Genomic DNA, 20924 nt, shown 5'->3' with positions numbered 1-20924 from the left:
GCCAAATTCCGGCGTATCTGATTCTTTGAATCAGGCGCCGAGATACGACGGCACACATTCGGACTTACGACGGCGTAGCTGGAGATACGCCGTCGTAAGTCCTTTGTGAAACCGGGCCATGGTGCGTATTTACACACTGCTCTACAGAAGACTTATAAATGAAAAATTATATATTTTACTGTGCGATACACTTTTCTATTCTTAGATATCAATAGCACATCTAACAGGCACTGTGGAAGTGTTTGGCTCTTTTATTCTAAAAATAAAAAAATAACCCACAGGGTGACACTCTGGTCCTGTTTTGCTTTTCTTGCACTGTGCAACAGCCACTAGGTGGCACTGTACCGAAATTTTGCTCATTGTGCCTTTCTTAGTTCTATAGAACAACCACTAGGTAGCGCTGTGATTGTTTTTTTTCCCTCTGTCATTCTATGCAGCACCCACTAGGTGGCAGTGTGTGTGTGTGGTTTTATTTCTTTGTTCTGTGCAGTGCTCTGCGGTTTTTCTTTGCTCTTTCTTGTCCTAATGCAGTCCTTGCAGATTCCTCCTACCCAGCACATCACAGTTGAGGCAGGAATCAAAAGCCATAAAAAAAAAAAAGTCTTCAACACACATTGGGTGGGAACACCCGAGACACCCAGGTGTGCAGGAGCAGAGCGCGGAAATCTCACTACAGGCTCCACCAATGACAATATATTTGGAAGGACTGACTCTTTAACACAATTACGTATTTTAGATACTTATATAGCGCCGTCAATTTACACAGCGCTTTACATATATATTATACCAGGGCTGAAAATTTCAAATCCTGAGCTACAAGCCAGGCCTCAAAGGTTACTCGCCACCAGTTGCCCCACCCAACCCCGCCCCTAATTCCACCCCTAAACACACGCCTATAAATTATCTCATGAAACTACACTTAAATGTTTTATGCTGAAAAAAGTTATAAAAATAAATATTAACATATAAAACGAGAGTGCAAGGTGTTTTTTCACCTTAATACATAGGATGCATTGATGTGAGAGAACACAAACCTTTACAACCCCTTTAACTGCTTGCCAACCAGCCGCCGCAGTTTTACGGCGGCAGGTCGGCTCGGCTGCGCGAAATCACGTAATATAACGTGATTTTGCATTCCAGCCACTAGGGGCGCGCCCCCCCTGCTCGCCCCTGGTGCAGCGCGCGTGCCTGGCGGGCGCGATCACTGCCGGGCACCCGCGATCGCTCCTTACAGAGCGAGAACCGGGAGCTGTGTGTTAACATGATCGCATGTTCATACAATGTATGAACAGCGAATTGTCATTTCCCCTAGTCAGTCCACCCCCCCCTTCAGTTAGAACACATCCAGGGAACATACTTAACCCCTTCCTCGCCCCCTAGTGTTAACCCCTTCCCTGCCAGTGACATTTTTACAGTAATCAATGCTTTTTTTTATAGCACTGATCGCTATAAAAATGCCAATGGTCCCAAAAATGTGTCAAAAGTGTCCGCCATAATGTCGCAGTACCGATAAAAATCGCTGATCACCGCCATTACTATACACGTATCGGCCTAAACTGAGGAAAACAATTGTTTTTTTTATATATTTTTGGGGGATATTTATTACAGCAAAAAGTAAATACCGTATTTATCGGGCTATAACGTGCCCCGGCGTATAGCGCGCACCCCCGAACTTGAAGGAAGATTCCTGCAAAATAAAAATAAAAAATACTTACAGTTTGGATGCCCCTCGTCGGTGTCTTGCCCGTCGTCCATCGGCGGCCTCGTCCAGTCCGGCGTCCTTCTGCGACCATCCCCGCGCTGTGTTCGAACCACTGCGCCGACATATACCGAGCGGAGTACACTCGGGTATAGTCGGGCGGGCTCGGCTCCTCTCGCGTACAGGACGTGACCGCGAGAGGAGCCGAGCCTGCCCGACTATACCCGAGTGTACTGCGCTCGGTATAGGTCAGCGCAGTGGTTCGAAGAAAGCGTGGGAAGCGGGTATCGGCGTATATCGCGCACCCATGATTTTGCCCTGATTTTCAGGGCAAAAAAGTGCGCGGTATACGCCGATAAATATGGTAATATACAATTTTTTTTCAAAATTGTCGCTCTATTTTTGTTTATAGCGCAAAAAATAAAAACCGCAGGAGGTGATCAAATACCACCAAAAGAAATCTCTATTTGTGGGAAAAAAAGGACGTCAATTTTGTTTGGGAGCCACGTCGCACGACCGCGCAATTGTCAGTTAAAGCGACGCAGTGCCAAATCGCAAAAAGTGGCCTGGTCATTGACCAGCAAAATGGTCCGGGCTGTAGTGGTTAAGAGCAATTAGTCATTAAAGTTGATTTTCTGTAAGCCTCTCAGTGCAAAGGGTGAATTTCAGTTTTACTAAAAGACTAAAAATACCAGGCGCAGCAAGTCCTCCTATGCCCACCTACCTGAGGGCTTCCAGCTCTAGAAGCTCCTTGCGGGCTCGCTCCGCCTCGGCTTGATCGGTGATACGCTGGCGCTCCAGGCGACCTTTTGCCTCTTGTTCCAAACGTTCTGCTTCATGTCTGCACAGAGATATATATAGCTTTAATGTACACACACCTACACACTGCTCTACAGAAGTCTTGGAATTAGAAAATATATATTGTACTGAATAGTGTAATACATTCTTCTACCATTAGATGGCACATGTGGATCCATTTTGCCTTTCTTAGCGACACCCACCGTTGATACTTTTTTGTTGCCAATTGTGCACTTCCTTTCTTCTAGATCAGTGGTTTCCAAGCTGCAGCCCTTTGCATGCCTCTATCTGGCCCCTGGGGGGACTTTTCCTCCCACAGATACAAACAATGGGGCATTATTCCTGCTCCTGACATCAGCAATGGGTCCCCATTTCTCCCATTGACACCAACAATGGGGCACTATTGCCCCTCCCCCCTAGGGTGACCACATGTCCCGGATTGCCTGGGACAGTCCCGCACTTTGCAGGTCTGTCCCGGGCACCTTCATTCCAGGACAATACAGTGTCCTGGAATGAAACTGATACAGACCCCCCCCACACCCCCCCCGGCCGATCTGATGCCTCCAAAATAGGCCGCCACATCGCCGCTTGACTCGCTGAAGGTACTTGTCCTGGCCAATAATGTCTGAAGAGGCGCAATCTCCGCCCCCTGCCTGCAGGGCAGTGTAGAGCCAGCGTAGGAACAAGGTAGGTCTCGGGCCTATAGGCCAGGACAAGTACTGTCAGTGAGTAAAGAGGCCTTTTTACGGGGGTGTGATCAGTGCTTCTGGGTAGAGCGTGCACCCACCGTCCCGGCTGTGCTGTGATTCGTTACAACACAACCTGATTTTTGGGAAGGGGAGGGGTGTCCCTAAATGGCAGTTTGGAAATGTGGTCACCCTAACCCCCCCATTACCAAAGATGCATTGTTTACTCCCACTGACGCCAGGACAAATTTTTACTCCCAATGGCTTCAGTCCGGCCTCCCTAAAGTCTGGATGACGGCAAACCGGCCCTTTGTATAGAAAGTTTGGAGACCGCTGTTCTAGATAATAGCCACAAAGTGGCACTGTGGTTGGGGGTTTCTCTTTGTTGTTCTATGCAGCATCCACTAGGTGGCACTGTGTTGTGTGTTTTTTTCTATGTTGTTTTATGCAGTGCCCACTAGGTGGCTCTGTGGTTGTGTTTTTTTTCTCTCTGTTGTCCTATGCAGTGTCCACTAGGTGGCTCTGTGGTTGTGTTTTTTTCTCTCTGTTGTTCTATGCAGTGCCCACTAGGTGGCTCTGTGGTTGTGTTTTTTTTTCTCTGTTGTCCTATGCAGTGCCCACTAGGTGGCACTGTGTTGTGTGTTTTTTTCTATGTTGTTTTATGCAGTGCCCACTAGGTGGCTCTGTGGTTGTGCATTGTTCTGCCTTGTTCTAATGCAGTCTTTGCAAATTCAATTTCCTGCATCTATTTTGGTTCAGGGTCATTTGCAGAATATTTTCCGCATACGCAGCAGGCATAATGTGCCAAGCTAGTGATCTGTATTAGGTTACAGATTAGACAAGCTTTCTGGAAGCTGTGGGACCAAAAGTCCCAGCATGGCCATAGATCAATGCAACTTTGTTGTGCATTGGTAGATCATTAATCAGATTTTTCAGTTTTTATCTGATGTAGGCCGAGCTAAACAACTTTTTTTCAAGTTATACTTCATATGGAAGTAGATATTGAACAACATTTTTTTTCCCCCCAATTATTTTTCAAGTTATTTATCATACAAAAATATTTGGCTCCCATTTTGGATGGGGACCTCTGTCAGGTTTTATTGCCATCTGGGAGATTTCCCCTCACTTCCTGTCCTGGTGACAAATGTCATCTTGGCTCTCTTGGTGTTGTGGAACTACAAGTCCCAGCGTGCTCTCACCTGGCCGTGGCCTCTTGAGAGTTGGTGGTGATCTCTATAGCCAGCTGGACGCTCTTCTGCAGTGCGTCTCGGGTGCGCTGGTCTACCGGCTCCACTGACTGAATGTCCACGCTGGTGATGACCAGACTGTTCTGTGGGAATTTGAAGGAGCTTCGGATCTTCACTGCATCATCGAATCCAAACACAGCCGAGCAGATGATCCGGTTGGAGTTCTGTGTGAGAGAGAGAGAGAGTGTGTTATATAAAATCAGCCACTAGAGGGTGCCAGGGTTTGGAGGACACGACACCTGGGGGCTCCCAAACCAACATTCAGGAGTCACAGGACAATGACATGCAGACACCCAGGGTCACAAAATGACGTACCACTGGGATCCCAGAACAATGACACCCTGAAATTCAAGTTACCAGAACATTGGCACCCATGGTCCCAATACGACACCCCAACCCTTGAAGTTGCCAGAACAAGGACACCGCCCAACCCTTGGGGCTCCCAGTAAAACGAGACTCTGAGATCTGGGTTCCCAGAACAAGGATATCCCAACCCATGGGGCTCCATGTAAAAAGGCAACTTGATTCTAGGGCTCCCAGAACACCACCATGACTCTCAGGGCTTCCAGAACAATGGAGCATTGATACTCAGAGTCTAGGAATTATGACTGACATCTGGGGTCCCAGAACAGTGACATTCTGACCCCTGGGGGTTTGAGAAAAATTACACCTTGACCGTTGGGGATCAAAGAACATTGCGATCCTGACATCTGGAGACCCAAAACAACAAACCCAAGCCTTGCGGCTCTCGGAATATTTACACCCCAACCCTGGTGCTCCCAGAACCCTGACACACAAATATTCGGAGTCTCAGGAGACAGACACCCTGACTCTTGGGGCTCCGAAAACACTGACATCCTGGCATCTAAGAAAAAGGATACACCAACCACCCAACCAATAACATATTGATACTAAGGGTCTAGGCACCATGTCAAAGGACAATGACACTCTGACATCCATGGTCCCAGAACAACGACAATGACACTCTGACATCCATGGTCCCAGAACGACACCCCAAACCTTGGGGCTTCCAAAAAAATGAGATCCAGAAATCTGGGGTCCCAGAACAATGACATATTGATACTCAGGGTCTAGGCACCACAGCACCATGTCTAAGACCAATGATACTCTGACATCCATGGTCCCAAAACAATAACACTGACATCCATGGTCCCAGAATGACACCCCAACCCTTGGGGCTTCCAAAAAAATGAGATCCAGAAATCTGGGGTCCCAGAACAAGGACAGATTGATACTCAGGGTCTAGGCACCACGGCACCATGTCTAAGACCAATGATACTCTGACATCCAGGGTCCTAGAAGAATGACAGCTTAAACTTTGGGGCTCCTAAGAACAACGAGATCCTGAGATCTAGGGTCCCATAACAATGAACCAAACCCTTGGGGTTGTCAGAATAATTACACTCCCAGAACAATGGCACATTGTCTAAGGACAATGACACCATGACATCCAGGGTTCCATAACAATGACACCTTGACCCTCCCAGAACAGTGACCCACAAATATTCAGGGTCTCAGGTCAAGGACACCCTGACTCGTGGGGATCCCAGAACGATGGCATATTGATACTTAGGGTCTAGGAACCATGACACTGCATCTTAGGACAATGACATCCTGACAACTTGGGGTCCCAGAACAATGACCCTTGGGGTGCCCAGAACAAAAAGATCCTGATGTCCGGGGTCCAAGAAAAAGGATACCCCAACCCCTGGCACTCCCAGATAAATGGCGCATTGCCTAAGGACAAGGACACTCTGACATCCAGGGTCCCAGAACAATGACACCTTGACCCTTGGAGCTCCTAGAACAATGAGATACTGACATCTGGGGTCCCAGAACAATGAACCGAACCCTTGGTGTTCTCAGAATAAATACACCCCAATCCTGGTGCTCACAGAACAATGACTCACAAATATTCAAGGTCTCAGGACAATGACCTATTGATACTCAGGGTGTAGAAACCATGACGCCATGTCCAAGGACAATGAGACCCTGACTTTCCTGGTTTCAGAACAATGACAACTTGACCCTTGGGGCTCTGATAGCAATGACACAGATACCCAGGGTCCCAGAGCAACGATGTTTGGTTACTTGGGACTTCCAGATCAATGACACACTGCGGCTCGGGGGCCCCAGTACAATGACTCCCTGACACTCTGGCTCCAAGTACGACAACACTTTGCTCTTCGCTGTACAAACCAGAAGGAAAATGTGGTCAAAGCATCCCAAACTAAATGTCAGACAGAAGGATTTTTCCTTCAAAAGCCCCTCAAAAACACACCCTACGTGACTAACCCCCAAGCCAGGCAGGTGGCACGCACACCATGCAACCAATCCGGAGCCACGAAGATGGTCATTTACCTTGTGGAAGTCATCGAACTGCACAGAGGCCACGGCCCCTCTGATACGGGAGGCGATGGCTTTGCATGCGTCGCCCACAAAATCCGGAACGCTGAAGATATTAGAAGCCTCAAGAGAGTCTTTCTTGTCATTGATTTCAAAATGCCTGTGAAATGTATTCATAGAACCGACAGTTAGAACATAACATGGCAACATTATGACATAAGTGCTTCAGACTTTTGGTTGAGTCTCACCAGTTGTAGGACAGCTGGATCTGGAGCCTGGCGTGGTCGGCGGTCTCTATATTGATAAGATCTGTGCAGAAGTCCGGTCCCAGGAGAAGGCAGATGGCCTTGATGACGTTGGACCGTTTGGGTTTCCCTCCAGAGAGGCTGAGAACTGTGAACTGCTCGTCTGGGCCGAGAATCACCAACTCCGGGCCAAACACCACCCTGGAGGAAGAGGAGAGTGCAATGAGACCAAAGCTGAGTCTACCCAATTTTATTGGGATTTTATGTGATAGACCAACACAAAGTGTCACATAATTGTGAAGTGGAAGGAAAACGATAAATGGTTTTCAAAATGTTTTACACATAAATATGTGAAAAGTTTGTGTGTGTGTGTGGGGGGGGGGGGGGGCATTTGTATTTAACCCCCTTTACTCTGATACCCCTAACTAAAATCTAGTGGAACCATTTGCCTTCAGAAGCCACCTAATTAGCAAATAGAGTCCACCTGTGTGTCATTTAATCTCAGTTTTATAAATACAGCTGTTCTGTGAAGCCTTCAGAGGGTTGTTAGAGAACCTTAGTGAACAAATGAAGGCCAAGGAACACACCAGACAGGTCAGGGATAAAGCTGTGGAGAAGTATAAAGCAGGGTTAGGTTATAAAAAAAAATCTCCCAAGCTTTGAACATCTCACAGAGCTTCTGTTCAATCCATCAACCGAAAATGGAAAGAATATGGCACAACTGCAAACCTACCAAGACACGGCCGTCCACCTAAACTGACCGGGCTGGGCAAGGAGAGCATTCATCAGAGAAGCAGCCAAGAGGCCCATGGTAACTCCGGAGGAGCTGCAGAGATCCACAGCTCAGGGGGGAGAATCTGTCCACAGGACAACTATTAGTGGTCTCTCCACAGATCTGCCCTTTATGGATGAGGGGCAAGAAGAAAGACATTGGTGAAAGAAAGACATAAGAAGTCCTGTTTGCAGTTTGTGAGAAGCCATGTGGGGGAGGGGACACAGCAAACATGTGGAAGAAGGTGCTCTGGTCAGATGAGACCAAAATTTAACATTTTGGCCTGAAAGCAAAACGCTATGTGTGGGGGAAACTAACACTGCACATCACCCTGAACACACCATCCCCACCGTGAAACATGGTGGTGGCAGCATCATGTGGTGGGGATGCTTTTCTTCAGCAGGGACAGGGAAGCTGGTCAGAGTTGATGGAAAGATGGATGGAGACAAATACAGGACAATCTTAGAAGAAAACCTGTTAGAGTCTGCAAAAGACTTGAGACTGGGGGGGAGGTTCACCTTCCAGCAGGACAACGACCCTAAAGTACAGCCAGAGCTACAATGGAATGGTTTAGATCAAAGCATATTCATGTGTTAGAATGGCCCAGTCACAGTCCAGACCTAAATCACATTGAGAATCTGGGGCAAGACTTGAAAATTGCTGATCACAGACGCTCTCCATCCAATCTGACAGAGCTTGAGATATTTTACAAAGAAGAAGAATGGGCAGAAATGTCCCTCTCTAGATGTGCAAAGCTGGTAGAGACACCCCCAAAAAGACTCCCAGCTGTAATTGCAGAGAAAGGCGTTTCTACAAAGTATTGACTCCGGGGGGGGGGGGGCGCCATACAAATGTACCCCCCACACTTTTCACATGTTTGTAAAACATTTGGAAACCAATTTATCGTTTTCCTTCCACTTCACACTTATGTGACACTTTGTGTTGGTCTATCACATAAAATACATTTACGTTTTTGGTTGTAACGTGACAAAATATGAAACATTTTAAAGTGTGAATACTTTTTCAAGGCATTGTAGAGATGTAGATCTCAGAGAGGCAGAGTTCAAGCATTTAACAACTAAAATGATCAGCAAGAGGCAGCCTTCCTGTCCAGAGGCCTTGTGAAAGTCCTGCTTAGCCAGGCAATGAAGTTTTTTTTTAAAGGATCACTCTATCTGAACCATATATTTTATTAGGGGTGACCCATGTACATTAGCTCACCTGGCCTTCTTCTCGCGGTAGTCGTAGACTTGGACAGCGGCGTTGTGCGGTACGCGGTAGGTGACGGCCCTGGTTTTGTCTCGGGGCTCGGTCTCCTGGGATTGCCGTCCTCTTTCGGACCGGTCGGCCACGGGGTCCTTGCCAGAGGCCAGCAGAGCCTCCACGTTGGCAGGCAGCTCCTTCTCCCACAGCTCCTCGTCTTGGGTCAGCATGTATGTGTGCCCGACCACGGAACGGACCTGGGGGGGAGGGGGAGAGAATTATATCACTGAATGTGGAACCATCGGGGTGGACTACATAACAAATTCTACAACCTTCCAAAAAGTCACGACGACTGTTCTCTCCACTCAAGGTGCCAGAAGGGTGAACACTAACCCCCTGGCTATAGGTTAGACTGGTTCACACCAGTGATTTCAGGTGTATCTTGTCCATGTCAATAGAAATACCGTATTTATCGGGGTATTGCGCGCTCCGGCGTATAGCGCGCACCCCTAAAGTGGACCCGCATTCCTGTAAAAAAAAAAACATTTTAGTACTTACAGTTTTGGTGTCTTGCGCGGCGTCCATCGGCGGCCTCGTCGGGTCCGGCGTCCGTCTGCGGCTTCGGTGGTATCCTCCTCGTCGGGTCCGGCGTCCTTCTGCGGTGTCCTCCCCGCTCGATCCCTGCTTCCCGCGCCGAGTTTGAACCACTGCGCCGGCATATACCGAGCGCAGTACACTCGGGTATAGTCGGGCAGGCTGGGCTCCTATCGCGGTCACGTCCTGTATGTCCAGGATGTGACTGCGAGAGGAGCCGAGCCTGTCCGACTATACCCGAGTGTACTGCGCTCGGTATATGCCGGCGCAGTGGTTCAAACTCGGGGCGGGGATCGGCGTATATCGCGCACCCACGATTTTGCCCTGATATTCAGGGCAAAAAAGTGCGCGGTATACGCCGATAAATACGGTAATTTTTTTCAATGCTGTTCATTTACATCAATGTGACTCAGCATGGAGTGATTTTTCGAAAAGGTTCCTGCGCTACTTTGGAGTGATTCAAGCATGGCCCCATAGAATACACAAACCACATCCAAGTAGCAGCACTACAGAAATCGCACTCAAAGTCGTATCGCAACAGTGCGAACCAAGCCAGTCTGGATCTGACTGTTGGATGGAGGCGACACTGATATTCGTTAATCCCATCCAATTTTTTTTTTAATTTAAAAAGTTAAAAAAAAAATATTCTGCCTTTACAACTTTATCTTAATACATTCTATGCATTAAGATAAAAAAACATCTGTGTGTAGCAGCCTTTACCCACTTGACACCCGCCCGCCGTCAAATGCCGGCGGGCGGAATGCTCTATTGTTCTGACAGGACGTCATATGACGACCTGTCATTTAAAGCCTCTAGGGCGCGCGCGCGCGCACCTGTCGCGTCACTGGGAACACAGTGCGCGTGCCCGGCGGCCGCGATGGCCTCGGGGCACCCGCGATTGCCCAGTAACTGAGCAGGGACGTGGAGCTCTGTGTGTAAACACAGAGCTCCACGTCCTGTCAGGGAGAGAGGAGACCGATCTGTGTCCCTTGTACATGAGCACACTGATCGGTCACCTCCCCCAGTCACCCCCCTCCACACACAGTTAGAACACACCCAGGATACACATTTAACCCCTTCCCCGCCCCCTAGTGGTTAACCCCTTCTCTGCCAGTCACATTTATACAGTAATTAGTGCATATTTATAGCTCTGATCGCTGTATAAATGTGAATGGTCCCAAAAATGTGTCAAAAGTGTCCGATGTGTCCGCTATAATGTCGCAGTCCCGAAAAAAAACGCAGATCGCCGCCATTCCTAGTAAAAAAAAAAAATCATTATGTCCCCTATTTTGTAGGCAATATAACTTTTGCGCAAACCAGGTTATTGCTAATTTTTTTTTTTACCAAAAATATGTAGAATAATACGTATCGGCCTAAACTGAGAAAAAAAAAATATATATATATATATATATATATATATATTTAAAAAAAAAATGGATATAAGGACGCCAATTTTGTTTGGGAGCCACGTCGCACGACCGCGCAATTGTCAGTTAAAGCGACGCAGTGCCGAATCGCAAAAAGTGCACGGGTCTTTGACCAGCAATATGGTCCGGGGCTGAAGTGGTTAACATCATTGCTGAAAGTAAAAAGTAAAACACGTGTGCACTGGCAAAGTGCGTATGGTGCCATTAAGAATTCATGTCACTGCAGCACCCCAATGTGTAACATGTGCATTTCCGCATGTGTCCTCACCGTGCAAAAGTGCCAACCTAGCCTTGGTGTTCCGAATAACTCTGCAATGCGTTTTCTTTTTTGCGCTTTGCTTTTTTTCCCCCTTGCTGTAGCTGCAGCTGTTACTACCGTGAATGATCCGGGATTAACTTGTAGATGCTGGGATTCCTGTGGCGGCTATGCCGCCACAGGAATCGGCTGTGAAACATATTTGTGTCTTTTTATAACGTAGAAAACTGCGGGCAATAAATTTAATTATGCAATTTTTTTTTATATTGTATGAGTTATCTCTAAGGCCCTTGTCACACTTGTACGACTTGTCCCATGATTTGGGACTGCAAAGTAGCATGGCAATGGCAAGTCGTTTCACATGATTTCCAATAACAACCATTCATATTAGTACGACTTTAGGTCGTGTCGACTTCAAAGTAGTCCCCGCACTACTTTGGTCCAACTTTGATCAAGTTAAGCCCTGTACACACGATAGGTTAACCAGAGGACAACGGTCTGAAGGACCGTTGTCTTAGGTTAACCAATGAGACTGACTGATGGTCTGTTGCGCCTACACACCATCGGTTAAATAACCGATCGTGTCAGAACGCAGTGACGTAAAACACAACAACGTGCTGAAAAAAAACGAAGTTCAATGCTTCCAAGCATGCGTCGACTTAATTCTGAGCATGCGTGGATTTTTAACCGATGGTCGTGCCTACCAACGATCGGTTTTGACCTATCGGTTAGGAATCCATAGGTTAATTTTAAAAGTTGGCTTTTTTTTAACCTATGGATAAATAACCTATGGGGCCCACACACGATCGGTTTTGACCGATGAAAGCGGTCCTTCAGACAGTTGTCCTCTGGTTAACCGATCGTGGGTACGAGGCCTTACACAGGCATTTCCCTGAAATCTCGTCCAAATCACGCCAAAATCGCGGTAAAAATCGCAGCAAAATCAAGCAACTTTGAAGTCGAGGTAGTGTGAAAGGGGCCTGAGAGTGATCAGTCACACTGGTAACTCCGGAGGATTCAGCAGTGGTGGGATTTATCTTGTGGTCTACATTGTGCTATTCCTGTCCCCTGGAGTGGAGTGACAACAGCTGAACCTCTTATGTGTAGGAGGTAGTCATTGATCATATGGGGTCATAGCTCTCGTGTTGAGGAGTAAAAGTGGTCCTGAGCTAGATTGAAACATCAGCTAAAAGCTAGTTAGTAATAATCATCTGGACTTCTCAAAACGTTGAAGACTTTTCCGTAACTTCTCTGAGTCACTTCTTCAGTCTAATGAGTGTCAGGAAGATACCCCAACATTTATATCCACACAGGTAGCACAGACACCTTCATCTAATCACCATAGAGTGTGTCAAGGCAGATATGGGATTGTCCAAGAACTGCATGGAAGGTGTGAAAAGGTTTGTCGTCGTCCCCCGTCCCATTCTAGTTCCATCACTCCATCCTTGGGGGTCAATGTTGTAGTGAGACCATCCTCTCCACAGTTAGAATCACTCCCTAGGACACACTTAACCTCTTGATCGCCCACTAATGTTTAACCCCTTCCATGCCAGCGTCATTTATACAGTAATCAATGGCTATGCGTAGCTCCGATTGCTGTATAAATGACATTGGCCCAGATTCAAGAAGCACTTGCGCCCGCGCAACCATTGGTTACGCAGCGCAAGTGCTGACTTGCTCCGGTGTAACGAGTGCTCCTGATTCAGGAACCTCGTTACACCGACTGCAGGCTAAAATCTGTGCGGCATAAGGCTCTTATGCCTCGCACATTTTAGGCTGCATTCTTGCGGGGGCCGCTAGGGGGCGCTCCCATTGTGTATCAGCGTGTAGTATGCAAATTGCATACTACCACTGATTCACAAGCTTGCGCGGGCCCCGCGCAAGCCAGGTACGGAGTTTCCGTACGGCTACTTTTAGCACAAGGCTGCCCCTTCTAATAGTAGGGGCAGCCAATGCTAAAGTATAGCCGGCCTTCCCGCGCCGTGAAATTTGAATTTCACGGCGTTTGCGCAAGTGAAACGTGAATGGCGCTGGACGCCATTCACGTTCACTTAGAAGCAAATGACGTCCTTGCGACGTCATTTGACGCAATGCACGTCGGGAAAGTTTCCCGACGGAGCATGCGCTGTACGCTCAGCGCGGGAGCGCGCCTAATTTAAATGATTCCCGCCCCCGGCGGGATCATTTACATTAGGCGCCCTTACGCAGGGCTATTTAGCATATCGCCCGCGCAATTTACGGAGCAACTGCTCCGTGAATCGCGGGCATTTCAAAATATTTGCGTGGGCGCAGAGAAAAATCTTTGCTCTTTGCCCACGCAAATATTGCGTGATTCTACCTGAATCTGGGCCTCTGTGTCCATCACAGAGGCCCTTCTCCAGGTTCCAATAAAGTACTCTGCTTCTCTTCCTGTATTTTGTTTATTGTTAAGAGATCATGTAAGGATCCCAGGGTAATGAAGAATTTGTGGGAGAGTATCTCTGTGGTTGAGTCATTGCCATATAAACATTTGTAAAGGGGAGGAGTTAGTAAAATGACGACGCCCATGCGGGGGCACCAGAAACATTTCTGCCCCCAGGCGCCTGTGACCCTAGGATCAGCCCTGACTAAGCAGCTAGTATAGAAAAGTAGGGAGTCCGGGAACATCCAATGGGGGGGATGAATAATCCATGCAGGTTCTAGCCATCTCTAAATTAGAATTGCTGTTGTGGTCCTCTTGCAGAGATTCCGTCTCACATCCTGTCCAGATGACAATGTTGTGAATAGGACAGGAAGAAAGGATAAATCCCCGTAAGACACATACAACAATAAAAACTTGAAAGCTTCATCATGCTGCCCCCAAAATGAAGGCAAAGAGTTCTGGACGTTCCTTTTCGAGTAATGGCCTCAACACACAAGTTCATGAATGACAAATGGGAACTGCAATCAGTGAGGATGTCAACAAAGATTGCTAGAAGCCATTCTCACCTTTCCAGTCTTGATGTCTCGTACATAGATGCCTTCATTTTCATCCAGAGGTATAGAGTCCCTCCTAATTATAACCTCCACCTCCACGGGAGGCACATACTCCAGTGGGCCTCGAATCATCCAGCGATCACCTGGCTTCCGTTCAACATCATTTCCATCCTGGCAAGAAATAATGGACAATATTGAGGCTCTGGACATCTGAAGTATCAAATATAAATCTTTAAAAATGCTACGTTACCTCATCTTTCTCCTCCAGAACCTGCAGGGCTCTGAGCACCAATCCTTCCTCCTCGGACAGGATGTAGACATCTTGGATTCCCTCTTCTAGGCTCTCACCTGGCTGCAGGAAAAACGACTTCTCACCCTGCAAATTGAGACCTACATTAGTCTGGTGATGAAGCAGTAGAACTGTAAATATAGGAAGACAATAAATAAGGTCCATAAGGATGGAGGTCTCCTACTTTTTTGGTTCCTAATGTGCGCTCTGCTAAAATCAGGTTGAATTTATGGCCAAAAATCAGAACATATAGCCTACATACTGCTGGCTTAGTCAGGGCCTTATGATGGGACCTGAGACAAGACCAGTGGCGTATCTAGGGTATGGCAGCCATGGCAAGTGCCATGGGCGCCATATGAAGGGGGTGCTGATGAGTGGCTGGGCAGCAAGGCACTAACCAGGGTCTGAGGGTCTCTTCTTCCCTCCTCCCGAGCATAGGCAGGATCTCCTTTTCAGCACCTTTGCTAGTAATGGACAATGGCAGCGCTATCCCTGCTGCGTTCAGCCACAGCCCTCCCCTGTTCTCCCAGGCTCTCCCATTCCATCTGGTTGGATTGGCAGCACACAAATAAGACAGAGGAACATCAGTTTCTCCCTCTCCTCTGTGAAAACTGAGGCCTTAAGTGATGAAGATTTCATCACTTCCAGTATTGGTTCTGCATTTACCTGGCCTTGGAGGGCAGTGGAGGGATCAGGGGTCTAATAAACCCCAGATTTCTCCATAAAGAGGACATGTCACTACCAAAGGTATCACAAGGGATGATAAATATCACTAGTTTTGTTAGCTGTTATTTTTTGTTAAGGTTATCTGAAAGATGGGCGCTATTTTCACTAGATATGCCTCTGGACAAGACAGCAATGTAACCTGTCCTCAAGAGCCATTTGTATTGCCTGTGCTACCTCACAAGGGCCCTAAAAGAAAATAATAATTATGGTTACCATCAAAAGAGCTCCAGGATGATCACTAGATAGAAGAAGCTTGGCGCCAGATAGCCTACTCCATTGTTGGTTGCACAATCCATATACATTGAGGAATTAACCTTGATCAAGTATAGCAACTACTCCATCAGTATATCATAGTTGGCATGGAGCATGCCAAAAATTGTGCCAACCGATCATCATGTTTCCCAATTCCAGGTCTCCCCAAGTGACCATTGGAAACACAGGTCAATGCCAGGTAAAGCTCTTCTACTTCTGAGTTTCTACAAGGCTTTGTGCTAGTTTCTGGTTAACAGTTAGGAGCTTGAGCTCAACCAACTGTTAAAGATGCCCTACTGCCTCGGATAGAGCCTGCTGTTGGGATTTATGTTAAAGCCCCATACACACCATCAGATTGATGGTGTGTATGGGGCTTAAGACAAGGCAGCAATGCAATCTGTCCACATGGGAAAAGCCTGATTCCTGTTCTCATTATACTCATTCTCAAGGGATCTCCGGAATGATCAGAAGATGAGGAGTCTAGTGCTAGGTACTCATCTCAGTTGCTGGTTGCCCAATCCCATACGTACAAGCATTAGTCTTTGATCAGTTATAGCGACTATACAATAGGTCCACTGGAATATCGTAGTTTGCACTAAGGATGGCAATGAATTTGCTAACCAATTAGCATGTTAGGAAGTGGTGCGAAAAGAGAATAAAAGAAAGAGGTGGACCTAAGAAATGTGGAATGCAGAGCCTAACGGAGACTGTTGGAGATATAAACTTTACCGCAGTGGAGACCCAAAATAACTACCCAGTGTTAAAACTGGGCACTGCTATTTACAAGTCTTTCCTTCTGCAAATTCCCCATGGATTTTTTTTTCCCCTTTGTGCCATAGGACAATCAACTCAAATTAACCAATGCACATTATAGCCAAACTCTGTCTTTACATCACAGTTTTAAAAGGCAATGCCAAGCCAGGTGCCATCTCCCCCACCTTCACAACCCTCTTCTGTCCAAGTTGCAGCTTGCCATCGGCTCCCACTGGATCCAGGATAACGCAGTACTGACGGCTATTCAGAGTGGTGATGTCAACCACCCCCACCACCTCCTCATACACGTTGGGGATGTACGCTTCACTGTCCTCCATGGTCACCAGCCACTCTTCTCCCGTACGACGCAAGTGACCCTTCTCATCGCGGAATGTCTTGGTGGCACGGATGTGCAGCGCTTTCTGCAACATGAAGAAAAAGAGACATTTAGGGAAAAGCAAGACCAAATCTATAGTTGTGTGTATGGACACAAATATGTTAAAAATGGAAAATCCACATTCTCTCCGGAGGACGAGGAAGGAGGAGGAGGAGGACGAGGACAAGGAAGGAGGAGGACGAGGAAGAAGAAGGAGGAAGGAGGAAGAAGAAGGAGGAAGAAGGAGGAAGAAGGAGGAAGGAGGAAGGAGGGAGAAGGGAGGAGGAGGAGGAGGAGGAGGAGGAGGAGGAGGAGGAGGAGGAGGAGGAGGAGGAGGAGGAGGAGGAGGAAAGAAAGAAAGAAAGAAAGAAAGAAAGAAAGAAAGAAAGAAAGAAAGAAAGAAAGAAAGAAAGACAAGAAAGAAAGAAAGAAAAGAAAGAGAAGAAAGAGAAGAAAGAAAGAGAAGAAAGAAAGAGAAGAAAGAAAGAGAAGAAAGAAAGAGAAGAAAGAAAGAGAAGAAAGAAAAAGAAAGAAAGAAAAGAAAGAAAAAGAAAGAGAAGAAAGAAAAAGAAAGAGAAGAAAGAAAAAGAAAGAGAAGAAAGAAAAGGAAGAAAAGAAAGAGAAGAAAGAAAGAAAAAAAAATCTTTACATTAAATCAAATCAAAAACAGCAAGACCAATGGGTTGACCAATCTTGGATAAATAATGGATGGACTGGGATAGATTTTTGCCCAAAAATAAGATAAGACTAATGCCGCATACACACCATCACTTTATGTGATGAAAAAAAACGACACTTTCTGTGAAGTCAAAAATGACGTTTTTGAAACTTCAATTTTCAAAGACGAAGTTGCCTACACACCATCGTTTTCTCACAATGATCTTGCAAAGTGAGGTTACGTTCCACCACGTTTTACCATTGAAGCTTGCTTCATAAGTAGCTTCTGGGCATGCGTGGATGAAAAAACGTCTTAGAAAACGACGTTTTTTGCTACACACGGTCAATTTCTGTGAAGTAAAAAGTGCACTTTTGAAAAACGACACATAAAATTGAAGCATGCTTCAATTTTTTTTGGTCGTTTTTTACAAGACATAAAACGACGTTTTCCCCCCCACACAGTCAGTGACGTTTTTAAAAACTTTTTCATCACATAAAGTGATGGTGTGTACGCGGCATAAGTGTTGTCACTACATTACTAAGCTATCCAAGCATGCTGGGTTATGCTGCCATCATTCTGCTGGATCCTCAAACGTTCATCTAAAATGGTCTATGCAAGTTTCAATATGATTGTACAACAGTGGCGGCCCGTCCATAGAGGGCGCCCGGGCGCCGCCCCCCCCCTCCCCCAATCAGTAAAAAAAAAAAAAAAATCTAAAAAAAAAAAAAAAAATCAAAAGTTTATTTAAACATGTCCCTTTAAGGATTTTTTTTTTCCAAAAAAGGTCCTTAGGTGCACTGTGTACGAGCGCCGGACGCCGGGAACAGTGCAGTGTGTGTAGCGCCACGTCTGTGCAATCACGGGATTGCAGACGAGGTGCTACATTGGAAGAAAAAAAATGCCGTTGTGGCGTTCTCCATCGCGCCACTTGCTTCCGGCGCGATGGACTTTGTTAATATTGCTCTGGTGCACACTTTCTATGTGCACCCGCACGTCTCTGTGCTAGTCCCGACGTAACAGGAAGAACAGGAAGTGACGTCGGGACTCTCGAGCTCAGTGCGCCTGGAAGGTGAGCAACGCTGTGTGTGTCTGCCATCATCCCTGCCCTGCAGTAACAGGTCTGAACCCCCTCACTGCCTAATAATACTAAAACAAACTTGTAACAGCGGACCCCTTCCCTCTGCTGGCTTGTAAAAAAAAAATATTCGGCGAAAATAACGGCCGCAGTCTCTGGTCATCTTGTGCAGTATGTCCGCAGTCTCTGGTCATCTTGTGCAGTATGTCCGCAGTCTCTGGTCATCTTGTGCAGTATGTCCGCAGTCTCTGGTCATCTTGTGCAGTATGTCTGCAGTCTCTGGTCATCTTGTGCAGTATGTCTGCAGTCTCTGGTCATCTTGTGCAGTATGTCCGCAGTCTCTGGTCATCTTGTGCAGTATGTCCGCAGTCTCTGGTCATCTTGTGCAGTATGTCTGCAGTCTCTGGTCATCTTGTGCAGTATGTCTGCAGTCTCTGGTCATCTTGTGCAGTATGTCTGCAGTCTCTGGTCATCTTGTGCAGTATGTCCGCAGTCTCTGGTCATCTCGTGCCCATTTAGAGTCCTTCATAACTAACAGTGTAATTTTTTAGTTTGTTTGCGCCAATCTGTAAGCCTGCGCTATATACCATGATTTGTGATGCTGGGGCTATATACTCTGTGTTGTGATGCTGAGCTGTATACTCCGGACACTATGAGTGGAATACAGGGGACGGAGTGGGTGTATTCTATATGGGGTGTGGCTTATGAGAAGTGGGAGGGACCAAATGTGGAGGGGCGGGGTCTTGCGCCCCCCCATCCTAAAATGTCACCAGCCGCCACTGTTGTACAATCTCTTTTTATTGACCAACAATGATTTAGCCAAAAGAGCTACCCAAACAATGCATTGTAACTTATATCCAGTCATGCAGACCAGGGTTTCTCTACCAGAGTTCCATGGGTTCCTCCAGAGATTGCTGGGGGTTCCTTGAGCAAGGAGCAATTTCTGCCTCTCAGATAACCTCCCATTGACACCATTGGTCTTTTTAGCCATCTGAAAGGGGGCAATTCTTCCCAATGACCACAAGTGTAAGGAACATTCTTCCCACTCACCATCACACTAATGTATCCTGCGTTGTAGATAGTCATTTTTAGCAGGGGTTCCCCAAGACCGGAAAGTTATTACAAGGGTTCCTCTGTGTTGAAAAGGTTGATAAAGGCTGACGCAGACCCTCTCACTATGGGGGTGTTGGTTAATCCAAAAGGAGATTGTCCAGGTAGATTGTCATGTGTGGCCAGTTATATTTCTTTGGAGAAGTGAATGGGGACACGGTATAGTGAAGTGCAGCCTTCCGTATAAAACTCATGGTTTAATGATTTCCAGCCAAGGAGAGCCATGCTTGACCTTCACTAACAATTCTCAGGTATAATTGGATGCCAATTACTTGAGATAGCTGCTGCAATATATGCTATTTATTTGTATTTATTTATAAAATATGTAGCTTTTTAAAGATAAAAAAATAAAGAATATTATAAAAGTCGACAGCTACAAATACTGTAGCTGCTGACTTTTAATATAATGACATTAACCTGTCCAGGGAGCCCCCAGCCGATTTTTGGATTGGCTGTCTGGTGCTGTCGCCGCCATTCCTGGCAAGGGATGTGATAGACAGAGGCTTTTGAAGGGGACTGAATGCTAGCCAATTGCCTACCAACTATGGGCCCTGGCATGATGGCATCCGGTTTCCTACTGTGAATGCACGCTGCACTTTCTAACTGGCCCCCAGCTGCGAGGGAAGGAGGGATGGCACCGTCTCCCGGACATGGGGAAGGGGACCTCCCCCTGAAAGGTGCAAAATGTGCCAATGGAAGGAGGGGGGGGGGGGGAGCAGATAAGCGGAAGTCCCACTTTTGGATGGGACTACTCTTTAAGTACCTCTTCATATCAGCCTCCTACAATCCATGACAGGTTTTTTTTCTGTTCAGAGTTCAGGTTTAAAAAGTAAAATATTAAAGTCTATACACTGGTAATTTAACTTTAAGCTTCCATCTGTACAGTCAGTCTCTATATACATCCAGGTGTGACATAGCGAGGGGGCGGATGGACTTAGGACGGGCGAGGTCATCATCTGGGAAATTGGTCCTTTAACAGCCAGATATCCTGATTACATTTCATGCTGGTGATGTCATGCAATAAAATGCTCTCTTCCAGTACAAAGATCAATGATCAGACAGTTGCTGGGGAGACACACCCGGATCGCAGCAACTGATACGAGTCATTGTGACAACTCTTTCCCGCAGTTCAGATTTAGAATATCGGATTCATATCACATTCTGGCTAAAGTACCAACTAAGCATATATCATGTCTGCAGGCACATGCAATTATCTGCAAGTTACATCTTCTGTATGCAGTATGTTCCAGCATCTGGGAATGTGCTCAGGGGAGGGCTGGCAACCTTAGGCCTGGGGGGCAGGTTCAGTCAATTGGCCCATCAACCCACCGAATCAGCTCACCATCCATGGCCCATCTGTTTTTTCAATGCAGCCTTACCAGTGCAGTCAACTTCAGTGCCTATCAATGCAACCTGATAACTGGGGCATGTTACAT

General features: G+C 46.7%; 1 protein-coding gene across 2 annotated transcripts in view; it reads right to left on the bottom strand.

The window, feature by feature from the left end:
- The window catches only part of LOC120943066 (major vault protein), a 44976-nt gene that overhangs the window by 6098 nt on the left and 17954 nt on the right, over window positions 1-20924 (bottom strand). For both annotated transcript variants that reach the window (XM_040356150.1, XM_040356149.1), the window contains exons 7-14: window positions 16455-16691; window positions 14500-14625; window positions 14262-14420; window positions 9036-9274; window positions 7046-7243; window positions 6813-6957; window positions 4383-4594; window positions 2424-2540 (exon numbers count right to left, since the gene is read on the bottom strand). In XM_040356150.1, coding sequence (XP_040212084.1) covers window positions 2424-2540; window positions 4383-4594; window positions 6813-6957; window positions 7046-7243; window positions 9036-9274; window positions 14262-14420; window positions 14500-14625; window positions 16455-16691 — 1433 coding nt within the window. The remainder of the gene's footprint in view (window positions 1-2423; window positions 2541-4382; window positions 4595-6812; window positions 6958-7045; window positions 7244-9035; window positions 9275-14261; window positions 14421-14499; window positions 14626-16454; window positions 16692-20924) is intronic.

Source organism: Rana temporaria, chromosome 6, assembly GCF_905171775.1.
Source record: "Rana temporaria chromosome 6, aRanTem1.1, whole genome shotgun sequence".
Taxonomy (NCBI): Eukaryota; Metazoa; Chordata; class Amphibia; order Anura; family Ranidae; genus Rana; species Rana temporaria.
This window is presented reverse-complemented; position numbering and strand designations above follow the sequence as displayed.